General features: G+C 33.8%; 2 protein-coding genes across 2 annotated transcripts; one reads left to right on the top strand and one right to left on the bottom strand.

Annotated features, from left to right (window-relative positions):
• The first annotated feature begins 2,018 nt into the window (after positions 1 to 2,018).
• Positions 2,019 to 3,599, top strand: LOC18030515 (protein DOG1-like 1). Its single transcript, XM_006414009.2, has 2 exons — positions 2,019 to 2,391; positions 2,967 to 3,599. The coding sequence occupies exons 1-2, from the start codon at positions 2,019 to 2,021 to the stop codon at positions 3,443 to 3,445; spliced, it is 852 nt and encodes a 283-aa protein (XP_006414072.1). The 3' UTR covers positions 3,446 to 3,599.
• Positions 3,600 to 12,833: 9,234 nt separating this feature from the next.
• On the bottom strand, positions 12,834 to 15,628 carry LOC18030514 (leucine-rich repeat extensin-like protein 4). The gene is given in 2 exon segments (XM_024149740.1): positions 12,834 to 13,810; positions 13,813 to 15,628. Coding segments are annotated over 2 exon segments (2,247 nt in total). The 5' UTR covers positions 15,442 to 15,628; the 3' UTR covers positions 12,834 to 13,192.
• Between the last annotated feature and the right edge of the window lie 910 nt (positions 15,629 to 16,538).

Raw genomic sequence — 16,538 nt, 5'->3', positions numbered from 1 at the left:
ATTTTATATATAAATCAAACCTAATTCCAATTAGTAAATAGAATCTGAGAAGAAATCCGAAATTTTATTTTTATAGACAAACGGGGTTATAATTTCTGATACACCTCTGATCATGATTTTCATAAACTTTTTTAATAGCAAAAATATTTAATTAGCTGTAATATATAGAAATATTAGAACCCAAACATGCATGGTCTTGTAACCTCTAAATGAATCTTTCATTTAAGCATTGATGAAACCACCATGGAATGGTTCAGTTAGAAATCTAAATATATCTTAGAAAAGGCTATTTTATAAAGAAAAAATGCAATTTTATAAAGAAAAACAAAATCAGTAGTCATATAAAGGATACTATTTTTTTGTTTTTTTTTGTTTTTTTTTTGTAAAGGATACTATTTGCGTACGTAGTTAAGACAAAAAGAAGAATATTGTTTTCATTTTTTACGGACCCGTAAGCGTGTTAACCCTTCATTAATGTAGTCTACGACCCGGATATTAAAACTCGAGATTTATGATTATCTAAAAGCATCTTCAACCCTGCAGGATGTTGTGCTAACGGAGGAAAGAATAACTCTATTTTGGAGTAAATTTCACTTCAATTCTATTCTATTTTTTACTGTAAAATAAAGAAAAAATAGAAATTGATCCATATTTAGAGTAAATTTTTATTCTACTTTATTTTACAGTTATACCTTTTTTTACTTACAACATAATCCTTAAAATATTAAATTATTATAATTTTATACATTTTATCAACACAGCAAATAACATTCTCAACAATTTATATAGTTATATCCATTTTATTTTTTCAGATATCCACCTAATATTTGTGAGACACATATTACTTTAACTTTTATATATATGTAATTAAAAAATAGTCTTCATGCAACTTTTATATATATATATATAATTATCGGTTTAATAATTAAGTTTTTATTTTTGATTCATGTTTATAAGATTTTTTTGACAAGATTATAGAACTGTAATAGTTTTAAAAAATATAAAATAGACAATCATAAATATTTGAACACTAAAATTTTTATTTCAAAAGAGTACAATTTAAAATAAACTGAAAATATACAACAAGTGCTAAAATCAAAGATAAACATAAAAATTTTGTAACTTTTGTAACTTTTAAAAGTTATAGGTTATTAAAAGTAAAATAAAAATAGAATCTATTAGGAATATTCTTTTTTAGAGTAAAAAATGGAATTATACATTAGAGCATAACACAATTCTATTTTAAAGTAAAAAATAAAGATTTACATTAGAGATGGTTTAAACCTGTAAGATATCTCCTAAACCTGTAAGAGTTTTTTTTTTTTGTTGAATGGTTTACCCCTAGAGAGCTTTATAAAGTTGTCATTTTAAAAGACATTTTTTCTCGTCCATTATCTAGTCTTTGGTAGTTAAAGCCTCTTCATGTATCTTCTGAATTGGAAATTCTGAATATATCATATATTTTACTTTGCCTCTTCATGTATCTTCTGAACTGGAAATTCTCAGTACATAGTTTTGCGTTGTCGTATTCTTCTTGTCTTTTTCTTTTATATCTCTCATCAAATGGCCTAGAGACTTTCGGTAACCTAGAGCAAAAGGTTTACTCTCTTCTCCGTCTACGTACAATGATCACCGCTTGCAGTGAGACAAGAGTGCAACCAGATATTTATTGTATCTAATAAAAAGATACAACATAATAAACTAATCTCAAAACGACCCAAAATAGTGCCAACGTATATTATTTTTTTTGGTCAAAAACGACAACAAATCCTCCGTAACCGTGATTCCACCACATATAATGTATAGTGTGTACATGCATTTATTTTGTTTTTGACATCGGCAAACCACACATTTTCTTCCTGAAACATATATAAATTAAGTTTCAAACATTAAGAAGTATAATTAAAAAAAAAATAAAAAAATCGTACTGGTGCATACTCTGAAACTATATAAACCGCGCGCACGACAGGAAACAAAGAAAATATAAGAGTACGCTTTTATAATAACTCCGTATTCAAATGGAGAATAATCCGAGCTCATCAAATATCGAAAAACTTCAAAGAGATTGTTATAACGAGTGGATGAGGTTACAATCCAAAGGCATGACGGAGCTGAAACAAGCGTTATCAAACGGCGAAAAAGACGAAGAAGAGATTCGAGAAATGATACGAACGGTAATCGGAGAGTTTAAAGATTACGCCGTTAAACGGTCGGAACACTGCCGGAGATATAGCTCAAACTCTTTCGCGCCGAAATGGAACACGTGTCTTGAAAACGCACTTCTTTGGATGGGAGGTTGTCGTCCTTCTTCGTTTATACGACTCGTTTACGCTTTGTGTGGTTCTCAAACCGAGCTCCGTTATGCTAACTTCCTCAACGGCAACACGGACGGTAAAGATTTAGTGTGTCTAATCTTGTTTACATGGACGGTAAAGATTTACTATTATCAAAAGGTACTTGTACTTTAGTTTTTTTTTTAGAGTCAAACTTTTCTGAATTTAATGGTTTCATGCATTTTAATTTTCGAGATTGGCCTTTAAAACAAAAAAATTGAGATTGGAGAGTCTAATACCTTTTTTTTTCTTATGTTTATCATTACTAGAGAAATTTGGGAAAATTTTCTAAAAAATAATTTAATATATAGCTGAATTTTCAAAATTAAGAAGATAAACTACTTATTTGAAATTTGTCGCCAAAAAACCTTTGGAATTTTTCGACAGTAAAAAACTTTTTATTTGGAATTTAGGGGTTTATAGTTAAACTTTCGAAGGGTCGAATCTAGGATGTATGTAATTTAGAGTTTAATTTTCAGAATTTATGGTTTATAATTTATCGGACGTTTGATTCAAAAAATTAGGTTTTTTTGTCAACAAAAGTAGGTTAAATTTCTTATTTTCTTAAATAATATAACAGCAGAACTAAATATAATAAAATATGCAATTAATAATTTTGTTGGTCTTCTGTAGATTTAAGCATGGCTCAAGGTGAGACACGTGGCGGAATAGACGGACGAGGAGGAGGAGAGCCGATGAGTGAACTAACGGCTGAGCAATTATTCAAGATCAACGAGCTACATCTGAAAACGGTGGACCAAGAGAATAAGCTGACTAAGCAATCGGCGAGTTTACAAGAGGACACGGCGGATGTGCCTCTTGCCGTCACGGCGTTTTACAAAGAGGTGATCGGAGAATGTGACGTTGACGTGGAGCGTGCGCTTGATAAGCACGAGGAGGTTATGGGTGGTTTGCTTGCTGAAGCCGATAAGCTTAGGTTGTCCACGTTGACTAAAATCGTTGACATTTTGACGCCGGTTCAAGCGGCGGATTTTCTTCTCGCCGGGAAGAAACTTCATTTGTCGATGCATGAGTGGGGAAGATTGAGAGAACGTCGCCGGCTTGAGGCATGTGGTGGTGGTTCCAGTGGTGGAGAAGCTGCCGGAGAGTAATCGCCGCCGACGATCGGACATTATCAGTTTACGATGGAGGATATATTAAATAACAAGATTAATAAGACTAATCTTGGCATTATATAATATCTAAAGATTCGTTTTGAGAATTATTATTTTCTGTTTCGTAGTTACTAGAATGCTTTAATTCGTAGATTAGATGATGATATAATAATGAAGTAGCTTGTAAGCTTTTAGAAAAAGTAGTGAAATTATTATCTTTTGTCTTGTTTTGAAAGATTTTGTATGAGTATGACTGTATGAGCATCCTACATTACGTTACATACATGGTTATAACTCGTATCCAATACTATATCACATACCCTTTGATATTTCATATCGACGACTGCGAATGATGGCTAAAAAAAGAAAGTGACATAGGATTTAAGATAGATGAAAATGACAAATAAAACTAAATTATTTAACTATTTCGAAATTTACTCTCTTCCATCATTTAATTAGTTTCTAATCAAAATCTACAACTATATATATATTAGAGTCGCCTTGAGTTTTAAGTGACCGCAAACTAAAAAAAATAAATAGCCGTTTTTTAACTAAAGAAACTGAATAATTTTATAACTAAAAGAAAAATGGCCACAAATTAAAGAAAAATTTTATATAAAAAAATAGGGCCACAAGTCTATGCTTGTACTGCTTGGCCACAGAACCGGCTCTATATATATATATATATTCTTGTTTCTCCAAAAATAAATCATTAATAATAACTAAAAGATTGAGAGAATTTTGTGAGATGACCAAAATGTATAACAAAATAAAAAATATAATCACAAAAATAAATTAGATGAATATCCATAATTTAATGTTTAATACCGATTAAATAGCTTCCATATAAAAAAAAACGCTTCTCTTTTGTAAATTTATTGAGACAATTCTAGGTTTTACTTTTCAACATATTAAATATTGAATTTGTAAAATAAAATTCTACATAAGAAATCAAAATTCAATTTTGACTACGAGTTTTAAATAAACATACTCATCTTTCATTAAACAGTTTTTTATTAGTTGAATCATGTTTGAATAGATAATATTATGTTTTTAGTATAGAAAAAATAAAAATTAAATAATTTCTTAATTTATGTGCAAAATTGTAAACAACAATTATTTTAAAACAAAGAGAATATGATGTAGGCACCAAGAGATGATGCTACAAGTGTTGAGAGATGGGGTATAACAATTGGCCGAAGGGCTCGTCTTGTTGCACCAAGAGATGATGAATGAAGTATAGATCGAGATGAGACAAAGATAATCGGCCGATGAGTTCTCCTTATCTTTACAAAGTAATGAGATGATGAAGAACACGATAGATGGGGTGAATAGACGCCACACGGGGATGGTGAAACTGTGATAAGTCTATGAAACACTAAGCAAGGGAATCCACACAAGCTTAAATATCTCGGTAAAGTTCAAGAGACAAGTTCTTGAAGAAAGTTTGATCTTTATTGATAATGAAAAAGGTTGGTTGATACAAAGCTGCGTGTAGGACTTTATTAATAGTCCGTGAGCTGTGAACCTTCTAAGGTTCGACTCAAAACGCAAAAGAAAAGAAAACAATACGACATACTCTCAAAGAAAAATAAATAAAAGACAATTCTTTACTCTAGAACAAAACGTTTCTAAATGACTAAATAAAAAGACTAAAAGACAAAGCCTGCAAAACAAACAAGTAAACTCGTTAGAAATTCAAATTGAAATACTCTCCTTGCTTTTAAAAGTGTCTCGGTGCATCCTTAATTTGGTGATATTGTGAAGACACAAGTTCCCTTATGTGGTGTGATGTAGGGCCAATGCGGAGTGTGTGGAATCTTGAAGCTGTCTTGGGCTCTTGATGGGTCCTTGGAGTTGTCTTCGTTGGATTTCACGCAGATTAACGCTTGGCTTATTGTTGGGCTTGTGCTAATTGATTCTTGAGGCTCGGCTATGTTAACTTCAAGGCCTTTTAGTGCTTGTTCCGATTCTATCTCCTTGAGGGACAAGATTGGTGGATGAAACACGAAGCTATGATCATTTCCTTTACCAATATGGCTTGGTCCTCTTCTTTACTTGTTGCTCAGCATAGATCCTTTGCTCTACTGATGCATGGCTGTAAGACTCCATTTGTTGGAACAAGCTCCGGAATGTTTTGTCAAATGCTTCATGAGCTGCTCTTGTTCTTGAACATGTCTGAGGAGCCTCTCTCATAGTTGGCATTGTGATGTCTTGCTCTGCTTCCTCTTCGGGCTCATCATCTTCAAGGTAGATGTCCTCATTACAAATCAATTAAAGTTCACGTATATAACGTGATAAAACATGATAATAATGGGTACATGGATGTGCTACATACCTGAAGTCCATACCTAAAGAAGGTAAGTAGAGTTGGATGGTACCACATATGCAGAGAGCTCTAATAAGGAATCCTTCAATGTTGTAAGTGATCTGCGTGTATGCTCCCCACTGCAGCAAGAAGCAACACTAACAAAAGATTAAGGTAGTATTTCCTCAAATGAATGAGCACATAATTGGGTAAGTCATCTTCAAAATCGTTTAGTTACTTGAGCATGTAATCCCAAAATTTTGTGACCTCTTTTTGTGAGTAATCCCAAGCTTGTGAGAGCCATTGTAGTAATATCAAATATCATATCAACGACTGCGAACGATGGCGATAAAAAATAAAGTGACATCGAATTTAGGATAAATGAAAAATAACAAATAAAACTATATTATATAACTATTTTCGTAGAAATATACTTGTTCCATCATTTAATGGGTTTCTAATCAAAATCTATAACTATATACTTATATTCTTATTTCTCCAAAATTAAGTCATCTGATTAATAATAGCTAAAGGGTTGAGGGAATTTCGTAGGATGACCAAAAGGTATAGCAAAATGAAGAATATAGTCACAAAAATAAATTAGATGAATACCCATAATTTATTTTTTAATAAGAATTTCATACATTCCATATAAGTAGAAATGTTTCTCTTTTATGAATTTATCGGCAGACAATTCTACCTCTCACTTTTCAATACAATAAACATTGAATGTGTAAAATAAAATTTCACATAGGAAATCAAAATTCAATTTTAACTATAATTTTAGATAAATATATTCATCTCTTATTGAATAGTTTTTTAATTGGTTGAATCATGTTTGAATAGATTCAAAAAAAAATATATTTAAACATCAATTATATTAAAATAGACAGAATAATACTATTTATATTAAAACAAAACAAAAATAAAGCGGTAATTAAGGATTTTATGGTGTGCTAAATTTGAGCAGCAAGTAGTCAGGTGGTTCTGGGCACATGTGACATTGGCACTACTTGTCTACTTGATCATCAAAGCAATGCGTTTCGTACTGAAGCAGATTCAATTTGTTTTCACTTAATACCAGATACACTCACACACAAATTTCACTTTTAAGTAGATAATGCAAAAAACCGTAAAAACAACCTAGATGATGATATCCATGTAAATAGATTTCTTGGTGTTGTGAATCAAGCTAAAAAAAGCAATAATCTAAGAGAAAGAAATCGCAATTGAGGCAAACACTCGTTTAAGGTTTTCTTATTAATTGTTTGAATGAATAATTACAACCACTAAGCCATGTATTTATAGCCCCAAAAACCTGACTCCCAAATCTACTAGAAAAAGGAAAACCTAAATTTAGCCCAATAAGGAAACCGTACCGTTGGGGGCTTCGCGCTCCACACCCCACCCCCAAGTGAATCAATGTTGCCCTATGACCCAATGAAGCCCACTAGGCCCAGGGTTTTCCTAATTGTTTTGTTTTCGTAAAATGGAATGAAAAATTCTCAGCTCCAAGAGAAGAGAGATAATCTTGAAATTTGAGAGAGTTGAGAGATGAGTAGGGATTCTCTGTTCTTCGTATCTTTACTTGTTGTTCTTCTTCTTCTTCTTCTACTATCTTTTTATTTTGAATAATTTATTATGAAAATTGAAAGCAACCAGAATTTTCTCTTTCCTAGCAACGTCTTCGAGTTGGATAAAATTAATAAAATTTTCATGAAAGCTGGGTTTGATAAGGGAAACCCAGCTTTTAACTAGTGATTAATTGGGTGCTTAATTGGTTTTTCTTTACTGATTTGTAGGATGATGATGATGCATTGTGGAAGTCCATTGAAGATAGAGCAGGTATTTCATGGTCATTGTATGATCCTCTAGGACAACATGTGGTAAAAGGTAGGTCTTCCATCGATCCTACTATATCTCCTCTTCATGCCAAAGCGATTGCTTTACTTATGGCAGTTAAAGAGTAAAGGAGAGTTAACTATAATCATATGTTCTTAGGGGATTCAAAGGTTTTAATTTATGACATCCAAGCTTTGATGAGAATTGGCTGGAATTCTCCTAAATGGATAACATCGTCTACTATAGCTACCTGTACAAAGGATATATGTTTTTTAGTTAAAGACTGTAATTTTAGTTTTATGAATGTTGGTAGAAATTTAGTTGATGAAGTAGATCGATTAGCAAAACAAGCCAGAGAGCAAAGAAGCAATTATGTTGTATCCTGGCATCACTTGTAATTTTCGTGTTTTTTAATAAAATGCAATGATGAAAAAAAAAAGATAATTAAAAAAAAGCAGTCAAAAAGTCTAACCATCCTTGGAGCATACCTAGACAAGAAGACACTTGCTACGATAATGAAATACAAAGCAAACGCTATGTCCCAGCGTATGAAATCGATCGGCCATTAAATGACTTATGTGCAACTTCTTTCGTGTGAATATATTAAAACTGAAGGTGTCATTTCTTTTTCTTAAATATTACTTATTTTTGCTTTTATATTGCTTATATTTTTTGCATATTAAGGACTATCGAGTAAATCTAAATCTAGCTCAAAAAGGAAACCGTACCATTGGAGGCTTCGCTTTCCACACCCACAAGTGAATCCGCATTCACTTATGACCCAATGAAGCCCACTAGGCCCGGAATTTTCCTAATTGTTTTGTTTTCGTAAAATGGAATGAGAAATTCTCAGCTCCAAGAGAAGAAAGATAATCTTGAAATTTGAGAGAGTTGAGAGATGAGGAGGGATTCTCTGTTCTTCGTATCTTTACTTGTTCTTCTTCTTCTACTATCTTCTTGTTTTGAATAATTTATTCTGAAACTTGAAAGCAACCAGACTTTTCCCTCTCCTAGCAACGTCTTCGAGTTAGATGAGAATTTGCTGGAATTCCCCTAAATGGATAACATCGTCTACTATAGCTACCTGTACAAAGGATATATGTTTTTTAGTTAAATACTGTAATTTTAGTTCTATGAATGTTGGTAGAAATTTAGTTGATGAAGTAGATCGATTAGCAAACAAGCCAGAGAGCAAATAAGCAATTATGTTGTATCCAGGCATCACTTGTAATTTTCATGTTTTTTAATAAAATGCAATGATGACAAAAAAAAAAGATAATTAAAAAAAAGCAGTCAAAAAGTCTAACCATCCTTGGAGCATACCTAGACAAAAAGACATTTGCTACGATAATGAAATACAAAGCAAACGCTATGTCCCAGCGTATGAAATCGATCGGCCATTAAATGACTTATGTGCAACTTCTTTCGTGTGAATATATTAAAACTGAAGGTGACATTTCTTTTTCTTAAATATTACTTATTTTTTGCTTTTATATTGCTTATATTTTTTGTATATTAAGGACTATCGAGTAAACCTAAATATAGCTCAAAAAGGAAACTGTATTGTTGGAGGCTTTGCTTTCCAGACCCCCAAGTGAATCTGTATTCACCTATGACCCAGTGAAGTCCACTAGGCCTGGAATTTTCCTAATTGTTTTGTTTTCGTAAAATGGAATGAGAAATTCCCAGCTCCAAGAGAAGAAAGATAATTTTGAAATTTGAGAGAGTTGAGAGATGAGAAGGAATTCTCTGTTCTTCGTATCTTTACTTGTTCTTCTTCTTCTACTATCTTCTTGTTTTGAATAATTTATTCTGAAACTTGAAAGCAATCAGACTTTTCCCTTTCCTAACAACGTCTTCGAGTTGGATAAAATTAATAAAATTATGTGCAACTTCTTTCGTGTGAGTATATTAAAACTGAAGGTGTCATTTCTTTTTCTTAAATATTACTTATTTTTTGCTTTTATATTGCTTATATTTTGCATATTAAGGACCATCGAGTAGTTAACTAATTCCATTTTTTTCAAAATAAATTTTCTTCGGTTCAAGTAAAATTCAATATCTGCATGCACTACTACACTAAATTTTTTTAATATATATAAAGAAATCTCATTAGAGCCAATAATGCATTTGTCTCAAATATTATTATGACTAGTATCATAAATTGGAAAAAAATAACTTTCTTTTTTGAAACATTAATTTGTAAAAGCAACTTTAGAAGCCTAGCGTGGTCCTTGTAAATTCTTCCCGATATTATTAATTTTTTTACGTTTACCGTTAAACAAAAGATGTGAAGGGGAATGTGAGAAGAAATTTTTTTTCTCTACAAGCCTTCTTCAGAAGAAACGATGGAGAAATGATAAGACATTTACCTTTTTAGCGACATTGTTTCTCAAAACCCTCTGAAATATTTCTTCAGAAAACAAAAACGATGTATATTATTATTTTTTGTTTATTATAAAAATCACCAAATATGTATTTTTTTAAGAAAAGGGTTTTCTATTAAAATAAAGCAAGAGAAATAAAAAGGTACAAGCCCAGCCGGAATTAGTGTTTTAAGAGCAAATGCTCGGAGAATAACCCGAAACAAATACATAACACACATCAGAACTGAACCAGACCAAAATAGTAGAAGCCCAAGTGAAGACCCATTAGGAGATAGGAAGATCGACCGTCGTTGATATCACCAAGGTGGAGAGAAACATTGACACAATTTTGTATATGGGATCCCAACATTTTTCTTTTATAAAAGTATAACACAGTTTTTTTTTTTTTTGTCGTCAAGTATAACACAGTTTAAACAAATAAAGTTTGTCATTGACACTGTCACACTAACATAGGACGTCAAATAAAATGAAAAGCCACAAGAACGTAACGTGACTTGCAAGTTTCGACACAGACCTCATCTTCACTCTAAACTAAACACTTGCATGGTAACGTGGGTTATATTATGGGACACGTGGAAGGAGCCAAATCGGTAATGGAGTCAATATCATATCAAATACTCCAATTGAGAATTTTTTACTTTTTTGGGGAAAACATTTGTAAAAGAAAATCTTTTTTTTTTTAAGAAAATCTTTGCCGTGTGATTTTATCGTTAGAAGCCTGGTCAGTAACGGAGGTATGTACAATGAATTGGAGGCAACTGCCTTTAGTAAAAAAAATAATTAGTGTAAATTATTAACTAGTTGCTCCTACACTAAATAATATATATGTTTTCATTAAATATTTTTGCCCTCAATGAAAAAATATTCTGGTTCCACCACTGCCTCGAATGGTCCTTCTAAATTCTTCTGAGTTCTGCAAATCACTGAGCTCTTTATTATTAATTTTTTTGGGGTACATTTATATGTTTTATTTTATTATTATTATTATTACTGTTATTCTAAAAAAAAAGATATGATAAAAAAATGTACTAGAATCTATATGTAGAGAAGAAAAGAAAAAACCAAAACGATCGTTTTGCTACTTCACAAACCAAAACTCAGAAACTTAATTAGTCCAGTAACTCTCTTGTTTTCTTCTTCAATGTACTTATAGCCCAATATCCATTATTCTCAGCCCATTTGGGTATTTTGATGCTTATTTTTCTGAATGGTCACTATATACAATGTTTATTTTTTCCAGACAATATTCAAGTTTTCCAAAAAAAATAAATCGTCCGATTAGTTATCTATTTAAAGGATTGAGAGAATTTGTGGGATAACCAAAAGGTATAACAAAATTTAGATTTGCTGTTCATCTATTATATTAAAACAGAAGCACATTTAGTATTTGCTTCCAAACACTCTTAATTTTTTTAAATGTTTAAAAATAATTTTAATCATTATTTATATTTAATTTCGAAAATTAGTTATTAATTAAATAGTTTTAGAGTTCCTTAAATATAGGTAATTTAGATTTGATTTGATTTGATTAAAACTAATAAATCAGATATTAATTTAGATTTGATTTAAAGATTCTAATTTAAATAATTTCTATACTATTAAACATTTTTATCAAAAATATCTAAAATTTTTGAAAAAAAAAATTCACATATGAAAAATAATGATCATATTTGAAATATAAAATATTTTTTAATGATGTAAATGATATGATATTTATGTTGTTTATATAATATATTACGATTATGATTTATTTACAAATTAATAATAAAATAATAGGTAAAATTCAAATGTATAATTTAAATATTAAAAATATATTTTTTAAAATTCATAGAACTAAAAATATATATAAAAAACCGGGTTAAAAATATTTTGGTAACTAATATCACTAATTTTGAATTATACATGTATATCAAAAATATATTTTTCATACAAAATCAAAACATAAAAAATAAAAAATTATTGCATACACTATAATGTGGTTTGAAAAACCAGTTGTACACTTCCTTCGTTGATTAAATTTTTAGAAAACTATAATGCTAAGTAATACTGTTAATACATCTGAAACTTTTAACAAATATTTATATTATATGGTAATATAAACGGAAAAATTAGAATTATGTTTTTATAATAGTTCATTTTGAATTAATATTAACGGGTTAAAATTATATTTTTATAATCATTTTAATACTATAAAAATATATCTAAACACAAAAATCAATATTTTCGCTTATTAAAAATATATTTATAAAAATAATTATATCTAAATCAAAAACACAAATTATATTACAAAATTCGTTAAACAATAAAAAATATTCTCGTGCGGATGCACAGGTTAGAATCTAGTTAGATTTTATATGAAGTATAAATTCGTCTCTTTTGTGACTTTGTCGGCAGGTAATTCTAGGTCTAATTTTCCAACATGGTAAAAACTAAAAACTGAATGAGTATAATAAATTTCAAACTAGGATTATTCATAAATTCAATCTTGAACACGAATTTTAGCCTGATTTAACGAAAAAATCTTTGTAAATAATATACTAGTTATCCCTAATTGAACGGTTTTCAAATCAAATCTTTAAAATTTAAAAATAAAGATCCGATGGTGTGATAAATTCGAAGAGCAAGAAGTCAGGTGGTGCTGGGCACATGTGACATTGGCCCTACTAATATCTGATCATCAAAACGATGCATTTCGCGCTGGACCGGATTTAATTTGCTTTCCACTTTATACCGGATACACTCGCTTTCATGTTATTTATTATGGACTTTAAAACAAAAATGCTCACATGAAAATTGCACTAATGAAATAGAGAAATCCGAAAAGATAGTTTCAATATATAAGACCAAAGAAAACATGAATTTTTTTGAGTTTAAGCAACAATGATAACTATTAAAATTAGTTAATTAACAAGAGTAATGAGTGGTGTATAATAAGAAGAATAAAGATGGGTTGCTCCATTTTTTTTAATTCCCTCTATATATACAACTTTTCCCAGCAAATCCTAATTTCCTCTTTGAAAATTTTCTTCCTTGGCGAATAAATCTTTCAGAGAATTATCCAACCACTCTACAAGAAATTATTTAAACGATGCCGTTTATGAATCTTTCTATCGATTTGATGGAGTGTTATTGAGACGACAACGTTTTTGCGGTTTCGGGTTTTGGCATAATTAGGTGGGACCCGTGCGAGAAAAAATCTCAAATGAATCAATAGAAGGGAGGCGGCGGAGGAGAAGCGTATGATATTCCGTGAATCGGAGGCAGTGGTCCCTCGTAACTGTGAGGTGGTGGTGGGGGGCTGTGATGAATCACCGGCGGAGGTGGCGATGATGGCGGCGGAGTGTAGTGGACAGGTGGTGGTGGGGGAGGGGGACTATAATGGACAGTCGGAGGCGGAGGCGGTGAGTATTCTACGCACGGTGGAGGTGATCGCGGCGGAGGAGAATATAGTGGCGTTGGTGGAGGTGGTGGGGATAGATAGTGATAAACCGGTGGTGGAGGTAATGAGTAATGCGGTGGTGGTGGAGGTGAGCTATAGTAGTAAGGGACTGGCGGTGACGGCGAGTGAGGCGGTGGTGATGGAGGAGAGTAACCCGTAGACGGCGGAGGAGAGTAACCCGTAGACGGCGGAGGAGCGTAACCCGTAGACGGCGGAGGTGATGGAGGAGAGTAACCCGTAGACGGTGGTGATGGAGGAGAGTAACCCGTAGACGGCGGAGGTGATGGAGGAGAGTAACCCGTAGACGGTGGAGGAGAGTAACCTGTCGACGGTGGAGGAGAAGGAGTAATGTAACCTGTTGGCGGCGGAGGCGGAGTAGAGTACCTGTCGACGGTGGAGGAGATTGAGGAGAGTACCCTGTTGACGGCGGTGGAGAGTAACCTGTCGACGGTGGAGGAGATGGAGGAGAGTACCCTGTTGACGGCGGTGGAGAGTAACCTGTCGACGGTGGAGGAGATGGAGGAGAGTACCCTGTAGGTGGCGGACGCGGAGGAGAGTAAACCGGAGGTGGTGTAGGTGACGGGACAACACCCGGAGGACTAGGAGGACCAGGAGGTGGAGACGGGCTTGTGAACGGTGGACTAAAAGAACCAGGTGGTGATGGTGGAGTTGACGGAGGAGATAAAGCAATGATCGGAGGACTAGATGGAGGCACCACGGTGGGAGGAGGAGAACCACCAGGAGATGGTGTTGTCGGCGGTGACGGAACGACAATCGGAGGCTTGGGAGAAACAGAACGGCCACATCCAAACGATGCACAATTCACCGGCGGCCGAGACAAGAAAGCCGCACATTGCCCTGGAGATCGCTGCGCAGGTCTCGCCGGCAAACAGTTACGCCGATCATCAAACCCAGCCAACCCGAGACACACCGGCGGTTCCCCGGTGAAGAAATTGTAGCTGAAAGTGAAGTTCTCCAGCTTCGGCAACTGACAAATACTCGCCGGAATCTTACCGGAGAATCTATTATGCGCCACGTTTAACTGCTCCATCGAAACCATCCCGCCAATACTCGCCGGTAACGGCCCGACCAGATCGTTGAAACTGAAGTCAAACACGGTCACGTTTTTCAACCGTCCGATCTCCGAAGGCAAACAAGAATCAAACCCATTGTTCATGAAAATGATCTCTTCCAGGTTCCTCATATCGCCTAAACTCGTCGGAATACAGCCGTGGAACTGATTGTTCGCCACAACGATGACTGAAACCGGCGAATCTCCCAAATTATCCGGTAACTCGAACCGGAACCGGTTATGGTTGATGAAGATCGCGTCTAGATCTTTGCTGAAGAGCTCTCTAGGCACAGGTCCTTCAAACTCGTTGAACCGTAGATCCAGAAACTTCAACGACGGTAACTGGAGGATGACGGCGGGGAATTTTCCGGCGAACCGGTTATTACTGAGATCAAGCTCAAAGAGAAGCTTAAGCCGGTTAAACCGATGCGGTACGGTTCCACAAAAGCGGTTCGAATTAACATGGAACAGAGCGAGATCCGTTAACAAACCAAGCTCCTGAGGCAAGTACCCGGCAATATCGGCGTGATTGAGATCTATCCCGGCGACGGTACGGATCCGACGATTATCCGGCGCCGGAGCACAGTAAACTCCGGTGTAACTGCATACATCGGAGCCGATCCAGTTGGTGGTGAAATTGTTTGGATCAGAGAGAATGGCTTGCTTCCAAGCTTGAAGAGCTATGTAAGCATTTCGGAGCCGTGGATTCTCGAAGACTAGAGATGGATCGACGACGACATTCTCGCCGCGGTCGCCGAACTCGTCGCGGTAGTAGAGAAGCTGTCGCTGTCGGATTAGCCGGACTTCCTTGTCGGAGAGATCGCCATTAAAAGTGAGTGGATGAGAGTGAGAGAGGCCAGTGAAGAAGAAGAAGAAGCAGGCAAAAAGAAGAAGGAGAAAGAAGTGGATCTGAGAAGTCATCTCCATCTCCATCTTCGTCTTCATTGCTGCTCCACACAACAAGACATCTGAGTGGAATGGCAGGTGTTGGGAGATTTGAAGGATGATCAAGGGTAAAATAGGAAACAAAGTGAGAAAATTTTAACTCAGTGAAGAGGGAAATTATAAATGTGAGTGAGAGAGAGAGAGACAGCTCTTCAGTCTTCACAGCTCAGCCCTACACGCATTATTATACTCTCTCCCTCACTGCTTATTACACTTTCAAATAAGTATTATTAAATGATGTGTGTCTATGAATTACATAACAAATTAATAAATGTTAGATCGACTTTTTGGTTACCTTTTTTTGAAATGATCACATGATTGATTATATACGTTAAGTTACGAATTATACAATTATTTTAAAGATTTGGTCAACACTAAAGCTTGGATTAAAGACAAATTACATTGCTCTAGGCACCAGGCAGTTTTAGCATCACCATCAACTATTCTAGTACAGTATAGTTAGTACTTGAACGAGTATTGGAAAACATTTTTATATATCTAGTGATGTGTTTTGGATCCAATCTTGGTAAAATACCAGTTACTGATTAGAAACAAATTAACATTTAGTCGATCACACACAAGTTTGTTATCTATATAAGTTATAACAAAGTTTTGAAGAAATGAAATGAATTCAGTTATCATTGTCCTAATTGAAATGAGTTTTTTTTTATATGTATGTATATATATCTATCATTTTCTCCTTTGACATGGTCATGGACTATCATTGTTGGTTAAGCCCATAAAATGAAATGTTGCTGGGCCTTTTTTTTGTTTGGTGATGATGTGTAATAAGTTTTTCTTTGGTCGAAATGTCTAAGTTAAATGAATTAGTTGACCGACACTTAGAAAGTCACGTGGATTCAATTTGTTTTGAGGTGTCCCAAGTCATAAAAATAAGTTCAACAGTTAGCTGTACTTATGTCGGAATAGTCTTAAAACGACATGACCCACAGGACATATCTATATGAAATTTTAAATTTCTTATATCTAGGAAAATGATTGAAAATTCAATATAAAAAACAAAATTAGTGTTATGTTTACCCTTGATTTTTTCTTTTTTTGACCTTTATAACAAAACTTAAGATCTCTGGGAAAAA

This window comes from Eutrema salsugineum, unplaced genomic scaffold (assembly GCF_000478725.1).
Source record: "Eutrema salsugineum unplaced genomic scaffold, Eutsalg1_0 scaffold_1, whole genome shotgun sequence".
Classification (NCBI taxonomy): Eukaryota; Viridiplantae; Streptophyta; class Magnoliopsida; order Brassicales; family Brassicaceae; genus Eutrema; species Eutrema salsugineum.
This window is presented reverse-complemented; position numbering and strand designations above follow the sequence as displayed.

Coding starts and splice junctions, on each gene's coding strand:
- LOC18030515 (XM_006414009.2), top strand. CDS start 2,019: ATGGAGAATAATCCGAGCTCATCAAATATCGAAAAACTTCAAAGAGAT. Junction 2,392..2,966: donor CCTCAACGGCAACACGGACG/GTAAAGATTTAG, acceptor GGTCTTCTGTAG/ATTTAAGCATGGCTCAAGGT.